The 17,247-nt window shown below is 45.9% G+C and overlaps 2 protein-coding genes across 15 annotated transcripts in view; one reads left to right on the forward strand and one right to left on the reverse strand.

Annotated features, from left to right (window-relative positions):
• The window catches only part of GCKR (glucokinase regulator), a 28,362-nt gene extending 24,717 nt beyond the window's left edge, over positions 1–3,645 (forward strand). For 5 of the 10 annotated variants that reach the window (XM_061560292.1, XM_061560289.1, XM_061560293.1 and 2 more), the window contains one exon: positions 490–3,644. In XM_061560292.1, coding sequence (XP_061416276.1) covers positions 490–678 — 189 coding nt within the window. In that variant the 3' untranslated portion in view covers positions 679–3,644. Of the gene's footprint in view, positions 1–489 lie in introns of all 10 variants that reach the window. The other 5 variants (XM_061560294.1, XM_061560298.1, XM_061560296.1 and 2 more) reach the window with 1 other exon arrangement.
• Positions 3,646–8,617: 4,972 nt separating this feature from the next.
• LOC133347747 (tyrosine-protein kinase HCK-like) overlaps positions 8,618–17,247 on the reverse strand; it is a 44,847-nt gene continuing 36,217 nt past the window's right edge. For all 5 annotated transcript variants that reach the window (XM_061560299.1, XM_061560301.1, XM_061560303.1 and 2 more), the window contains exons 11-13: positions 15,722–15,875; positions 13,838–13,969; positions 8,618–13,593 (exon numbers count right to left, since the gene is read on the reverse strand). In XM_061560299.1, coding sequence (XP_061416283.1) covers positions 13,391–13,593; positions 13,838–13,969; positions 15,722–15,875 — 489 coding nt within the window. In that variant the 3' untranslated portion in view covers positions 8,618–13,390. The remainder of the gene's footprint in view (positions 13,594–13,837; positions 13,970–15,721; positions 15,876–17,247) is intronic.

Genomic DNA, 17,247 nt, shown 5'->3' on the forward strand with positions numbered 1-17,247 from the left:
CAGAAAACTGCGCAAACTCCGCAAACTGCGCAAACTCAGAAAACTACGCAACACGTAGAAATTATTATAAATTGGCTGCAAATATCTAAATATATAGATCATTACAGAGCTTGGGCTCCTTCCAGCTTATCTGTGCTTCCTTAAAAATTGTGAGATGCAATTTACTGCCACGCTGACCAGATGTGGTGCCGTTTTGGAGTTTTCATGTTTTTCCCGTGGTCGCGTGGATTTTTCTCCGGTTCGTCCCGTTATTCCATTTAGAAATATGCGTTCAGAGTATTTGGCTGCTGTACATTTCCACATGATAAGCCACTTCGATGATCTATCAATTGTGATAGCCAGGTCGCATATAAAAAAGAGTTATATAGCTCAGTGTGCCTTACCTGGTAAAATAAATATAGTTTAGTTTTAGTGTAGCATGAACAATGACGCTATATAAAAAAAAACGTAACATTTGGATACATCATGAATCGTTACTGTGGTCTGCAGGTGGTGCCCACTGCCATGGTGGCTCTGCTGTGCGACTGCTCCGTACCAGAGGCACGGAGGCTGCTGAGTGAACGCCGCGTCATCAGAGACGCGATTGAGCACTGCCTGGACCTCCGCAGAGAGAGGACACCCATTGTCTCTCACCAAGCAATGCTGGCCAAAAAGACCACGGGGTCTGAAAAGATTTGACACAGACCAGGCCCTTCCTTAATCAAAAAAAATCACGGTTTTTAAGCACAGACCCAATGGCCCAAACTGCCAGCAGTCAACTGCACTGTTGAAAGTAGAATAGATAAACGCTTGTATGAGTTTCTTGAATTGAGCAAGGTTGTTCTAAGAAACTGGCGAGAACAGACGATGGGAGGGTATTCCAGATTGAGCAGTGTGAGGAAATAAGTATCACCACAGGATAAAAACGTCTCATTAACTTTCACTGTGGCATGCTTTAAACGTTACCTTTATAAAATATTAAATTTTTTGAAAGGAGATGATTATTTCCACGGTCATGTGATTAGGATTGGCAGTTTTATTTTTTACAGTGTCGGCAACTGCTGGAGTATAAATATTTTAACCACTTTTAAAATACTGTATGTAAAATCAGAGCCAAAGTTTAGGGAAAGTTTAATGTAAGATACAGTATAACATTGCCATTCTTTTTAACTACAAGTTTTAATTTTCTAAAGACCATCCAATGCTTAAATCATGTGGATAAAAAAAAATTCGAGTATTTGCAACTTATGAAAATTATAAATGCTGGTTAACGGAGCAAACAAAACTGTACAAACAGGGCAGATAACATCAACAACAATAAAAACGACACAAACAAGAACTGATTTTGAATCGAATCACGAGAATTAACCGAATTGTTACCCTCACTGTTAAATAGAACTTGGTCCATCCCCTGAAGATAACGTTCCCAACCACTTTGTTAAAGTTCACGTTTCTTATTCTTTGGTTCTTTCGGTTAAGTCACGTCTAAAGATAAAATAATAAATTAAAATAATAGCGACGTTTCGATTGCAACACAAGCAATCATTATCAGGCATAAAAGAAATAGCAACAAAAATCTAACAAAAAAACTATAGACAGACATACAAGCAGACAGACATCACAAGGACACACAGAGAGAGGACGTGACTTAACCGAAAGAACCAAAGAATAATTCCTGCAGTCACGAAAGCTCCAAAATTAAGATGTTCACGTTTTTCTTAGGCAGCCCTCATCTAATGTATCTCATTGCACCAAAGACGTTTCGAAGACCAATTAAACTGCTGCTTCTGGTTACATTTCTTTTTATCTCCATACCTAAAATGAACCTCCCTGGATACACGCAACTTTATTCGCCTGGTATGCTGGAGTTCGTGGGTTCTATCAGGATAGAACCCAGGGTCAGGACCCTGACGCCTGTATATTTGGAGTCTGCACGTTATCCCTATGGTCGCATGGATTTTTCTCTGAGTCCTTCGGTTTTTCCCTCCACATTTTAAATTTACAGTTGATAAGCCACTTCGTTGATCTATCATTTCTGGCCAGGTCGCTTCTACAAGTGGGACTTATCCGGTAATTTAAAAATGGTCTAGTTTATTAGGGTACTTCAAGTTTAGGCAAGATCAACAATTTAAATTGTGGTAATGCAGCGGTTGGAGCGGTGCGTTACGAACCCGGCGACCCGAGTTCGATTCCCGCTCATGGCCAGCACCACTGACGATGACCTCAAATGAGTACCTGGTGCGATGTGGAAACAAAGGCTACCCATCACCTCGTGTGTCGTAAGTGCTTGCTAACAACAAGTCTAAGGCGATATTGGGGGAGCTTTGCCTTGAACTGTATGTGTATGATTGTGAGTGTGGTAAACAAATGTAAGTTATACAATTCATAGCCAGTTAGTAATTTGAAGATAAAATACAATTCAGATTTAATCATGGATAAGTTCACATTGTTTATAAATAGTATGTTGAAACGGTTTTATGGTGGTACTTTTAAGTGCAAATGCCAATCTAAATACACATTGTTACGTAACTATAACCCACATTTGACGCCAGCCCTTAAACATTAAAACATCTACAAACCAAAAGTGTGGATTGCTTACGACAAACCTTTGCCACGAATGCTTATATTCCATCAAACTCTCATGCAAGAGTCGGGGACACTTGTTTTAGGATCCGCATAAATTTACCGTACAATGTCCAGCGGCAACCAGGGGGCACGGGCCAGTGACAAACATCGCGTTAACCGCAGCCGTTGATGTCCCTCCACTGCCAACTCCACTGCTAGACGGGTGCCTTTCGCACGCTTATTGTAAATCACGGGGGGATCATTTGACCACACCTCACCACCACGCCGGTCAGCGCGCGTTGGTGAAGGTGGGGGAGGCCCACAAGCGGTTCCAATATCTCACTCGCCACCGAGGTGTTGCCAACTGCTGCGCCACCGCTCCACATACGCACTGAGTGGCACACAGATTGGTCATCCCGGCACAGCGGTGATCTCAACATCACCAGCTGGGAACCCAGTAGACATTGCCCTCACTCATCATATTAGTGTTCATAATAAGTCACCGTTTCAAACCGTGTCAATTCTAAGCGACCTTGGAACGGATGAAAGCCAGTTGTTCATAAGTTAATTATGTTAAGCAAAACGCTGCGAAAGGAAACATTTTCAAAATGTTTTTCGTATCATGCCCCATTGTGTACAGTGCAGTGTCCAACCCTTAGCCACTCTGTAGCCTATATGTGCAATGAAGAAGGGTCATTGCCTGAAACGTCACCTTCGATTAGCCCCGTTGGCTACGTACGCCGCAAACTCATTTCATCATACTGTATTTACATATTATATACGGTACTTTTCCGTTTAAGAAAATGTTATTAACGAATGTATTGAGTTGATGTCACATTCTGTGACGTGTGTCGAAAGAGCGATTGTTTCCCTCGTGTTTATGGAACAAATGTAACGAACAAAAATGCAACTTTTAAATCAGTAAACGATTTTATTTACCAGGTAAAGGGGCCGTCCATAAATGACGTCACGCGATTTTGGACGATTTTTGACCCCCCCCCACTTCGTCACACGGCGTCACAAAGCTTTGCCCCCCCCCCCCCCCAAATAAACATGCTTCAAATCGCTTTAAGCTATTGTAATTGTGGCGCTGCACTCTGATGTTGTAGGAGAAAACATTTATTAAAAAGTCTATTTAATTAAGTAGCACGTGTTGTCTATCTTTATTTAAAGTTGCGCGTTTTGATATGACGTCGCATTTCTCAAACCCCCCCCCCCCCCATCGTCACACATCGTCACAAATGTCTGACCCCCCCACCTCCCAGGTGCGTGACGTCATTTATGGACGGCCCCAAAGCTCACCGAGCTGTTGCCTCTTTCTCAGAGGCGATCTGGCCACACGTGATAATGGCCCATTGGAGTGGCTTATCGACTCATCATCATCGCACGTGGGAATTTATAGTGGCAGCCAAATCATCTAAACGCGTGTTGTTTCCTCAATGTTCAGGGCAAAAAAAAAAGACCAGAGGGACCCGGAGAACGATCCACGGGAACCCCAAATACACTCCGGGCATCGCAAGGATCGGGGATCGAACCCAATGATCCCTGCATCGAGGGCGAGGGAGATAAACCTATACGAGGCGCAGCAGAAGGTATTGACTTAAGAGAACAACTGGCCACACGAGAGCATCATGGATAGTCATGAGGAAGGTAATTTTGTTTATCGCATGTTGATGCAAATCCATACGAGTAATGGCCATTTACAAGTAAACTGCATTAGTGATCAACAACCACGCTTATCATAATCAAGAACCAACACCAGCCAGGCAATAGTCACTCAGTGAAATGGTTAAAATAGCTAACAGGTAAATACAGTAAGTACATGTGTATATTTTGTTTTCGTAACATAAGACTAAACTGCAGTCAAACATGTCGTGCTATGAAAAAGGACCATTGCGCGAAACATCGCCTATTATACTTTTTTTTCTTCTTTTGAGGCCACAACACTATTGGCGAATGTGTTGGGAGTTTTAACGTTATCGTATTTTGTGGCATCTGAATTGCGGTAATTTTAAAAAATGTTTTATTACAGTACCTGTACGGTACAGATCACATTTTGTGAACTACTGCTGGACAAATGGTATCCCCACAGTCCAGGTGTGACGAGACATACTTAACCATACTCTTTGTTTTTGGACCCTTGCAGTCACGAAAACTTCTAATCTAAAAAATACTTAACCATACCGCTCGGTGGGGTTTCGTGTAGGTGGAGATTGAGGGAGTCAAGTGTTCCCAGGTTTGTATTAACATGGAGGCTTTCTTTTTTTGTTGGGCCAGATCGCGCTAAATATGAACGTATCTTCCCTGGGTTCACAAAATAAACCGCGCCACTGATGTTACAACTGCGGCGTGTACACAAATCTCTGGCACGTGTCGTGATGTCGGGATTCGACCGTGTCCGTCCATCCGGTGATCGCCGAGAATGCATTGGCTTCCGCTTTGCCGAACGAAGCCATTATCAGCTGGCACTCGTCTACACACAAAGTGCTTGGCCGCAAATTAACCACGATGCCGTTGCTGTTCTCGTCAAGGAGCATAAACCATCATCACGCAAACCCCGGTCATCATCGCAGCGGTGTTTGGATAGCCATCGAACAAAAACGGCCACCGCATTGCGCGCTTTCAGATGCGCGCGCTTATGCGGCCGTCTGGAACGCTCTTCTGATATTAGGAAGCCACTGGAGCTATGCACTTTCAAATGATGTAGATTGAAAACTAATTTATTTAGAACTGCTTTTTGTGTTTAGTTTGTTGTCCTTCCCCCGCACCTCCGATTAGCGGGGGGGTTGGCTCCGTACGTTGCGAAATAAGTTCAACATCCGTGACCGGGAATTGGACTCCGGTTTCCCCACGTGTAGAGGGCAGTGTGCTAACCACTGCGACGGCCTGCCCTGATGTTACATTTACCGAAAGAACCAAAGAGTATTTAATATCCAGTTTAAACATAAGTCAGTCTTACCCCTCTGTTTGCAGGAGGGTCCTGATTTTAGGATGTTTAATTAATTCCATTATTGAGAGAGAGAACAAAACATCAACACACTCATCATCAACACTTTGGCCTTTTGATTTAAAGCTTTCGTGACTGCAGGGATTCATATTCTTGGTTCTTTCGGTAAAGTCACGTCGAAGGGAAACAATAAAATAATAAAAATATAAAATACTTTGACCTTTATAAAAGAAAAAAAACTATACACTGTAATCGGCGACGTTACGGATAATAACCCTTCTTCATAGCACATCATCAAATCATTTTTTAAAATTATAATTATATAATGAAAGCTCATTGAGTGGGTCTGTCCTGGGTATATGTTGCTCAGACCCACCACTTTACACCGCTGTACAGCATTGGCAGGCCTTCTTCCGAAAGACGCTCTGTGTGAATGAGCACTGTTACAATATTTACGTAAAACATACGGGATGCATACGACATTGCACACATTTGAATCAACAAGCGTTATTAAGTCTTGTGCGGTGATGCATAATTAATGGTGTACTTAAAACATTAAGAGCCCGTGGAATGGATAATTATAAATTAATTATGAACGGATTTGGGTTCTCAGCTTGCGACCAAGAAGATAATGCAATGGTTAACATATTTGAGTACATCGGTTGTCTGTGTCATATAGGCTGGCTACGAATTCGCCCCGTACGTAACCAACCAATCGGAGGTGTGGGGGAAGGACAGCAAACTAAACACAAAAAGCAGTTCGGAAGAAGTGAGTTTGTCAATCGAGTGGCTTCCTAATATCGAAAGAACGAGCGTTCCAGACGGCCGCAGAAGCGCACCTGAAATCGGGCGATTCAGCGACGGTGTTTGTTCGATGGCCAGCCAGTCTATGTTTGTTTTCTTTTAAGGTCAGTTTTTTTTGACGAATGTGTTTTCAATCTTTGATTGACTATTTTCATTCAAGATTAATTCCCCATCGTCGTTTGCAAGCGTAATCATGAGCAGCGTTCTTGTGCTGAATATACAGGGTGATCCATATGTCTTGTGACCCTCAATGAATTGACCTTTGCATTGCTTTTCCGTTTTAGATTCATTTCTGTTTTAAATCAACTTTATTTAAGAATACTGTACTATGTTTTAGTTAATTAAATGGGGGTCACATGAAATCAGGACTACCCTGTACAATAATTTGACTGTAATTTATCTCACTTACATGTTAGAGATATAACTAGAATTCACACTCAGCGCGATACCCATGGATTCAGGGATTCGAAGTCATCACTTGATTCAAGAGTCGATCGCCGTGACTAGTTTTCAATGTCCGTGGTCAATATTCTCCAATCTTCTCTCGCCGAGTGACTGCAGGCTTTATACGTGGAGCCAAACAAACACATCTCTGAATCCAAACCAATCGATTCCCGCGCGCATGATGAGATGCATTGATTACCTACCATGAGCGTAATACCATGCTAATGAATTGAATGATGCATCGTTACATTGTTGTTGTATTTGTACATCAACCCGTGGCCTTGTGCGTACAATGCAAGGAGTTTAAAATAACAATTTACCGGTAACCAAATGAAAAAAAACCGGGCTATGAATCCAGGTTACCGGTTTTCAGCTCGAATATATATAGACATGTATATGAGTAAACGTGGAATGTATTTATCTTCTTAACTGAGAAACGAAGGGAGCTGCCGCCACAATGGTGTTCATCGTTGTCACATTGGACTTGCTAATTCAGATGTCGCCGGTTCGATTCCACCTCCCGCCCCTCGCTCCGGCATCGGTCCATCCAACAGTATAAATGAGTGACACCACGGCGAGCAGATTGGGAGGTCACGTGTGCTGGGGTAAAGTGTGGGTGTACTACCACATCTTCCCAGAGATGTCAGGGCCGACGTGGAAGAGTAGACCAAACACCCTCCAGCGCTCCCTTGAGTAAGCCATCGCAGGGCTGCACCTTTACCTGTTTTAAAAACTAAAAATGTGCGCAAATGTACCACGCGGTGCGGTTTGTGCCATTGTGCGTGTCGATGAGGGCATGTGTTCATAAAATGCCACTGGAATCGGTTTCCGACTCCTTAACTGGTCATCGTTTTCATAACCGAAAATATGAAATGGATTAATCGGTTTAGCAGTTATAAGAATTTCGATTTAAAGCTTTCGTGACTGCAGGGATTCATCTTCTTGGTTCTTTCGGTAAAGTCACGTAGAAGGGAAGTAATAAAATAATAAAATAATAAAACATAATAAAACAATTGTTATATTATGTTTTATTTTTAATTATTAATTGTATTATTATGTTTTATTTTTTATTATTTTATTACTTCCCTTCTATGTGACTTTACCGAAAGAACCAAGAAGATCAGTAATAAGAACAATACATTTGCGAAGCACGTTTTAGATGCCATTTTAAGTAATTATTAATTGCACTAAATATAACATAGCATTGAACTTAAAGTCTTTATACTATTTTCGTCTCGCCGCAATGGCGAGATGTTAACTACCTCGCCTGGTATACAGGAAGTCGTAGGTTCGATCCCGACCCTGACGCCTGCTCTATATTTGGAGTATGCAAGATCTCCCCGTGGTTGTGTGGATTTTTCTCCGGGTCCTCTGTTTTTCCCTCCACATTTATAATCAGCATGTATTTAGAGTATTTGGCTGCTATAAATTTCCACATAAGGCACGTCGTTGAGCTATAATTTGTGGCCAGATCGCTTCTGAAAAATAGCTATATAGCTCATTGGGCCTTACCTGGTTAAAAGTGCCTCAATTGAATGTGTAAATCGGACCAGGTGGCTGAAACAGAGATAATGGCGCAGATCTGCAAGTACTTTTCGATGCCACTGCTGGTGGAAATGCTCGCTAGAGGGTATTTTTGATCTGCTCTTCTATCCTGCGAAGACGTCTTGGGAGGAGGTGAGGGTACCTACAGTTTACCCAACTACACACGACCTGCCAATCAACTCACTGTGGTTTACCTTGAAGGCTTGTGGTCATCATCGGAGCCCTTACAAAAACGGTAAAACCACAAGCTCCCAAGCGAAAAGCACGTGGGCAGCGACCATTGAATATAAACCACGCAAACACAGAGTGCATTCAGGCAACATTGCAAATGGCTGGAGTTAGTTGATCGGCTCTTACACTTTATTAGGAAGTTTTTTTTCTTTCCAGAAAACAAAAATCTTCAGCGTATCGTAACACAGTGAAGCTGTCTTTAAGGCTGGCACTAGAATCCAGGTGACGAGTGTGGAGTGACTGATTGTGGCGTGTGGGGGTTTCACCGAAGGCTGGAAATCATGGTTTGACCTGGAATCAATTGGGCCTCGTGTGACGTACGTGGAAATGTACAGAGAGCCTCTTTTGCCAATCCACTGCTGAATGAAAGGCTTCCCCACTCCTCCGTGTGGAGGTTATTTGGCAATAATAAATGTCACCAATGGCCAGTGTGGGTTGGTGAAAGCGTGGATCATAGTGCAGTACAACAAGCCGTTCTGTTGCACTCTCGCCCTCTTGCTGAAGTGGGCGCCACAAGATTCAAGCGTCTGGTCACCCTCACCTCTCTCCTGGATTTTAGAGCTGATTAACAAAGATGGCTATAACTTATTATCATTATTACCTTACAATCACACGTTAGATGGAAAATATATTTTGAACACGAGCGTGTTGGAAAAGGCGGCAAGGGAAACTTGCTGTGTTAGAATGTCAAAGCGGGTTGTTTTATTTTATAGGTAACCTTTAATCGTATCCAACGCTTAACAAAACACACTTACAAAGCAAGCTAGGGAATGGGTCACGATATATAAAATATAACTCTGAACAACATTACGTCGTTTAAATAACCAAAACAGAAGTCGTGTATATCGTACTTTGCTTAATCGCAAAAGGAAGCTCTTTCACATTAATGGCAGCGTTATCAAATAAAAGAAACCCAGTATGAGCCCGTGACGCGAAGCACTTGACAATTCGGTACCACTTGGGGACCTCAGTTTCACCGTCAGCCTTCATCCCCCGCCGACAAATGCGATCGGATCTCTCTGGTGGGCTCTGGGTTTGTGTCTCCGCGTGTCGGTCGGCATTTGTTTGACGTGTCGCTTCACATGGCGAGCCGATGACCCACAGCAACGAGAGGAACACCATCGACTCGAGATGTATAAGAACGTCAAACCTCAAAGGCTGGGTGACCCGTTAAATGACATGACGACACTTTTTGGTGTGAATTGAAACACCTCCTGAGAAGCTCTCAAGCTCCCTGACGCGGAACGTCGGACATCAAAGCCAAAACAGCACATCACTGAGAGGCAGGCAGCGCAACAGCAAAAACCTAAATAACAGTTATTCCTAAATTTGATGTACTCCTGTTCAAGGCTTGCGGCTCAACATTGAATCGTATATATTTCAGTTACAAACCTGGATTTTTCTTAAAATGTTTCGTAAAAATGTTAAATCGAGTAGCTTAAATTGTATACTTTGACTATGTGCCTAATTGTGTCATGAATTACCTTTTAAAAAGCTTCCAGTAAAAATAAGATGATTACATGTTTCTGGAATGAAAAAACAAGTTTAATTAAACGCATTATATTCTGTTGCGTGTTGGCACATTCGGGTCACCGATAGTTATAAATTTACGTTTTAAAGGAACTTTGTAGAGAGAAAAAAAGCGAAGTACTGTACAGTGCATGAGAATGGGGAACAACGATAAACCCATGTCCTCTTATCAGCAGAACGAGGCCAACCATGCTGCTTCCTGAAAACATCACCACTGATCAACTTGCCTGTACAACACCCTCCTCGCACGCACATGCTGTTTGGGGCAAGTGCTGTTAGCGAGCACCTGTGCAAACCACCCACCCCGTCACGAAAAGGTAGATAACACCACGACGCACCAGGTACTCATTTGAGGCTGAGTCAACCTAGGGGAAGCCCAGAACCTGTTCAGATAATCGTCACTGGTGTTGGCCGTGAGCGGGAATCGATCTCGGGTCGCCGGGTTCGTGGCGAGGCACGCTAACCACTGCGCCACCGCTCCCACAACTATCACCACACACACACACATGCATTTACACACAAAGACAACAAAGATCCCACGTATAGCCGGAATAACAGACGAGCGAGCGCTGTTAGCGAGCCCCTATGAAGGTCGGCACAGCGCACGTGGGGGTTGGTGGCCAGCACCACGCGCCCAACCGCCGTCATCTCTCCGGTGGCGATGTTTACACACCGAGGGCCAACACGGACACGCTGATGATTATGCGCACTCCTTGCGAGGCAGCCGTCTGCTCTCGCCTAGCAGCCACGCACGGCTGCGGGGGGTGACGAGGGCAGTGGCGCGCAGTGGAAAAGTTTTCTCGCCGCGTCCATGACCTCGGCGCGTGACCCTGAACTGGGCGCGATGGCGTTCCACGTTTACCCAGTGAACCGACCAACGCAATTTTCTGCTTTTTCACGTGGGGCCAGGGGTGGTGTGGGGAGTGCCTGTGTACCATTCAATTTAAATCTTGTCGGTCACAACTGGGAAAGTCATGGCATGAGTTATTAAGCTAATGTCCTCACAATTAGTCGATCAAACTATTACATGTTAACTAACAATTTATTTGCAGGCCTTTTTTCATTCCACTGCTGGATCAAAGGCTTATCTCCCCCCCCTTGCTAATGTGACCATACTTCACCATCCTGGTCAGTGCAGGTTGGTTAAGCATGGCGGTGAGTTGAAGCAGAAACTGGTTCAGATATTACTCGGCGATCATGATAGCCGTGGTCGGGACTTGAACTGAGGTCGCCGGAATCAAACTACCGCTCAACCACAAGGAATTTCAAAATAAAAGGTCATGGGAGCAGACCCCAACCTCCACGAAGGAGCAACCTTTGCGAACGGTGGGCCACTCCCGACTTCCTGTCTCGGTTGTTATTCGCTTTGTTAAAACAATGCTCACAGCTGCTGACGGGCAACAATGCGGAACACTCACCCACTCGCCGTAAGAATAACGACAAAGCCCCCGCAGCCAGTACCACCCCAGAGACACACGGGAGCAAGACAATCCATTGTGATGGCAGGTGTAAAAAAACACATCAACACCGAACGTTTTGCATGGTTATGACGCTTGCCAATATTAACCCTCTCGTGCATCAACTATTAAAACAAAAACCCGAGAGCTATTTTCTTTTGTTTAATGTGATTTTAGGAGAAGCGCCCCCTCCCGTCCCATCCCAAAAACGTGTTGAAATAAAATTTCACAGCAGTCGTATAAATCTTAGCGACTTCACCCGCAGTGGACGTGAACGCGTGAAGCAATGTTAAACGTAACCAATGCGATTTGACAAAATGCGGACCCGTGTCAAAAACACCCACAGTGGAGAAGTCCACCGTCCGCTTTTTTAAAATTGGATTTTGCCATATTCGCGTTTTGGTTTCTAAACAGCACACAGCGCTTTGTTTAGATTAAGGCCCTGTTTTTGGTATTTTTGCGTGTGTGACGCGGCTAAGTAGCGTCACACGGAGTTCAGAAAAAACCCGATTTACGCTCTCCCATTAAAAACATTGCAGAATACTCTGTAACAAACCCATTACTGTACAGTACGGTCACGATTCGGTTCCGGGCGATGTGACGGATGCGTGTGGTCCCAAACCCGGAGTCCTAAATTGGACTCGATGAACACAAACACAATTTCACGGAGCTGGTGTGGGCCACTGGAGGGAACTTATAATGAAACCAACCGTGGGTCTCAATGTTAGCAAACTCTAGCAGGTTGAGGCCAAACGATTTTGATTTGTGTTATATACTGCAAAAGTCTTGTGTATGATGATGGTTGTAACACAATTTATGACAGCGTTATGCGTCTTTGGCAAAGTGAAGAACTTCTGAATTGATTTCAAGGCATGAGACCGAGGCCACATCTTTCACGGTGTCAGAAGTTAACCCTGCTCCCGCGGGGAGAGGTTAATGTCACACGAATCGTTAAGCGGGGGTTCGTTCACCCCACGTGTGACCCTGTACGCGTACGCCCTGCCTCAACATTTAAATTGTCTGGCATGAGCCCTCTTAAGAAGCCACATTATCATGAAGTGGATCTCGTTCTACGAGTACTGCAAAAGCAGTGTGAGTTTTGGTAACCTGGGTTAACGGTTTCCACAGCTCCAATCGGTGACACGCGGCGTTTTATGCGGAGATCCCCAAGCACAAATATAGTGGAAGCCAACGCTACTCACCACGAGCAGTACGTTGTCGCCTATGTCAAATGTGACACGGTATTTTAAATTTGAAAGTGTACTTGGAAAAGGCATGGTGTTTAATGTAACAAAAATATAACATTTGAGCATTGTTTAATGAAGCAAAAGTGGTCTCGTGACTGTAGCACAAACGCACTAAACCATGACCACAGATCGCTTGTGCAGACTCTAAACGCGAGGTCGTAGCTGTCAGCTGTCAAGACGAATGCTCTCAAAACAAATCACAGACCCAGCACAAATTAAAACTGCTGACACAAAGAAAATGAAAAACGGTGATAACAACGCGCATGCTACGGATGTTACTTATTTATGGTATTTCCACAGCTGTGCACTGGGAATACAATTTGTCTAAGTGCTCATGTGCATTTGTGTGCATCCTGTAAGCGGCACATTTGTGTTATGCGTGTTCTATTCATACGAGCGTTTACACGCGCACGTGTGCAGTGTGCACATGCATGCACGTAAAATCCCAGGAGAAAGAAAAAAAAACCTGTGTTCCTACATTTGTGCAATGTGTATTTCATTTACCGTACGTGCACATTTGCATGTGACCAGACACACACGCGCGCACAAAGTGCACTTGACGTGCGATCGCGTACCCGCGCGCGTGCGTCGCAGTTCACATCGCAGGCCGCTGGCGCGCGCCGTTGCACACTCTCCGCGCCCTACACCTGCTGCTGGTACTGGCCCTCGGTCGACGTGAAAAAGTCTTCGAGCACTCCCTGCAGAAACTCAAACGTGGGCCTCTCCTCGGGCCGCTCCTTCCAGCAGTCCATCATGACGCCGTGGAGCTGCTTGGGAGCCTGCTCAGGGCACGGCATGCGGTAGCCGCGCTCGAGCTGGCGGATCACGTCCGAGTTGCTCATCCCTGAAAAATGCGCGCGGACGCGCACGCACGCACACAAGCACGCACGGGTCACAAACACTCGCAAAGGTCACGGGTAGACACGCAGAAGCATGCACAGGTCATAAGCAGGCATGCAGACAGACGCAGGCGCGCGTGCATGAACCCTGGGTCACGTTGATCGTTGTCCCCGGTGTGTTGGGTACGACTCCAATGTTTCATGTTGCGGTGTGCAAAGGGTCGATAACACAGCGCGCGCAGTCCAAACCTGGGTAGGGGATCCTGCCGAAGGTGATGATCTCCGTGAGCAAGATGCCAAAGGACCACACGTCGGACTTGATGGAGAAGGAGCCGTAGTTTATGGCTTCGGGCGCCGTCCACTTGATGGGGAACTTGGCGCCTGCTCAGTTTGAACAAAGCCAAGAGAGCGCAGACAAGGGGTGATCGCCGAGCCACACGGAAGAGGCACCAAAGACAAATATCCTCATTTCGCCTAAATAGACTGTTGGAGGAAGTGCTCTTAGCGAGCACCTATGAAGGCCGGCACGGAACACGAGGGGGTGGGTGGCCAACACCACGCCCGGCCGCATTTGTCTCCCGAGCGGCGATGTTTACACATCGCACCAGGTACTCATTTGAGGCTGAGTCGACCTAGGGGAGGCCCAGGAGCGGTTCAGATAATCGTCACTGGTGTTGGCCGTGAGCGGGAATCGAACTCTGGTCGCCGGGTTCATAGCGCAAGCACGCTAACCGCTGCACCACCCGCCTCCACACGTGGAAGAGGCACCGCACGCACACGCACAAACTGTCATGAGGGATGAACGAAAGATTCTGGGCCGAGCCGGGCATGGTGACGTACGCTCGTAATCAAATAGGGCTTTTGAGTGGGGGGGGGGGGGGGGGGGGGGGGGGGGGGGGGGGCAAGAGGAGCGAGGTCCCCACAACGGGCGTCTAATTTTGCCGCTCATGAATCGAGCCGGCTCCTCGTGGCAATCTGCTCAGGGTATCTCGGAACCCCTGGGTGGCCCTGTTTTGACTCCTAAAATCCACTTCGCTGCAAAGTAACAAAAATTGTGACAGCACAACAAGTGGGCCCTGTGTGAGACCGTCTGTGGAACTTTGATTGTTATAATCTCATAATAGGAGGGCTTTCTCCAGGTTCCTTCGTATCTTGCCAGGTGAAAACCAATCCTTACAAGTGAAGTGAGCAATCATCCTTATTCAGGACCCTCCTATAAAAGTCTTGAGGCTCAGCGGGAATTTCCTGAACGAATAAATGGATGCCACTTCCTAGAAAGATAAATTACACAGGAAGCCAATAATGACCACTTCCTCCCACGTCTGTCCCAATTTTATACAAACCCCGATTTGTACAAAGACTGTACATATTTGCTCTGGTATAAAATCACTTTTCTGAAGCCTCTTCACTGTGCAATGATTTACATTTGGTGTTTTCTTGGCAACGTATATTTTGTACTTATAAATATTTTTTGTAACTTTATGGTGTTTTCAGCAGAGAATTTTTGTAACTGGTACAAATATTTGTGCTCATATTTGCACCCCAGGTCTCCTTTGAAACAGATAATGTTTATGTCAGTTTACTCTTCAGTACGGTCCTAAACCAAGGCCATTGTTTGGATTGCACACACCACTAGGGTTTCTCTGACCAAGTTTCACAATTATAATCTCTTAGTGAATCCGTCAACATACTTGGCATGACAGCTGCATCTGCTGTAGGATTTTCACGGGATGCTGCCGCAGTGGTGGAAAGGTTCTCGGCACACTGGCTTTGAAATCCTGAGGTCACCTGTTCGGTTCGATCTCCCGGCATGGCAGGCACGTTTCTTTTTTAAAATCCCCCGCCCACCCCGCGCCTCTGTCTACCCAGCAGTATAAATAGGCACGCCACAGTTAGTTGATTGGCAGGCCGCGTGTGGTGGGGTAATTTGTGGGTACCCCCTAGCTCTTCCAGGATGTATGGCCAGCGTGTGGAGTGGAGTCCCTTCTCTCAGCAGTGCCGTGAGCAAGACATTGCAAGGCTGTGCCTTAACCTTTTTACTAGGCTAGTCACAAGCTAGTTGCCTTGCATAACAGCCGTTGTTTCATGCCCGTGCCTAAGCTGCTGTGGTTAGAAACGCGAGCGGTTGTGCACCTTCTCTCGCCGTGTACTCGTTGTCCTCGATGATGCGGGCCAGCCCGAAGTCGGCGATCTTGCTGGCGAGCTGCTCGTTGACCAGAATGTTGGCGGCGCGGAGGTCTCGGTGGATGTAGTTCTTCCTCTCGATGAACGCCATGCCCTCGGCGATCTGTGAACGTCAGGTGCGTTTCGTGCAGTCAGTGCCGTTTGGATGTGTGACTCGGCCTCGGTGCTGAGTGGAGAGCAGTGGCGTAGCGGTTGGTGCCCTGCGCTACGGGCCCGGCGACCTGAATTCGATTCCCGCTCACGGCCAACGCTAGATTATCTGAACCAGTCCTGGGCCTCCCCTAGCTAGGTCGACTCAGCCTCAAATGAGTACCTGGTGCGATGCGTAAACATCGCCGCCTGGGAGACAACGGTGGTCGGGCGTGGTGCTGGCCACCCACCCCCTCGTGTGCCGTGCCAGCCTTCATAGGTGTTCGCTAACAGCACTTGCCCCAACAGACTCTATGGGGGACCTTTGTCTTGTGTACACTTGCACACGTATGTTCTCGTGCGTGTTTGTCCAGTCAGAGTTGCTAAATGTGAGTATCATACAACGGCAAATTTAGAATACAGTTTTAAATGGCAGGACATTAACTGACCGTACTTTATTCATGAGTGCATTTTAACGAGCGTCCATGCTGCAATTTGCGTTAATAGATAGGGGTGAGGTGGGTTCAAGCATTGCAGGACCGCGACGGCGACGATGTAGGAAGGCCGTCATCCAGCAGTGGATAGACAATGGCCCAAGATGATAACGATGGAGCATTCTTGGCAGAAGCGAAGAGTGTAAGAAACAATAAACAATCGATAATAGTGTCCAATACAAAACGTGTAACAGAGTTCCTAAGTCCCTCTACGATCGGTTATGTAATCTCTCGGGCACATTTACTGGTTCATCTGATAAAAGCAACTGCTGCCTTCATTTGATCAAAACTACGAGGGGTCAGGGAGGTGTTGGTTGCTAGTTATTTCTTAAAAGCATTGGGTCATCAATCTTTCACGTTGAAGAAAAAGGATAAAGTTACGTTTGATGCGAGAGAGCCGGAGAGGGCGCACACCCCGTGTCCTCGCTCAATCTGTCTCGCTGCGTCCGTGCAGCTTTGCATCTTCAGCTCCAGTCTCACGCCAATTAAGGCCATGGGTTATTGTTGTTTAAAAAAAAAATCAGCACGGCAGGAAAGGAATGAATCAGAGGCGCCCCCCTGTCGAACGAAACCACACGGAGCGCACAGCCTACGGTGGACTTAGAACCCTGTTTGGTCATCCACAGATTTGACGTTCAAAACCGATTCGTCAGCCATGTTCTACCCACTGCTGTATGAAGGCTTCCCCAAGCGGTAGCCATCTCTCATGGATTGTGCCATGCCACAATCCATGTCACTCGACGTGTCCTGCCCAAGCACACTCTTCTTCACAGTCCATAGTATTAGGAAGCCACTGGGGCTACTATGCACTTTTAAATCACCTCAATTGAATACGAATTTCTTTAGAACTGC

This window comes from Lethenteron reissneri, chromosome 26 (assembly GCF_015708825.2).
Source record: "Lethenteron reissneri isolate LAM-NWPU_2019-01 chromosome 26, ASM1570882v1, whole genome shotgun sequence".
NCBI lineage: Eukaryota > Metazoa > Chordata > Hyperoartia > Petromyzontiformes > Petromyzontidae > Lethenteron > Lethenteron reissneri.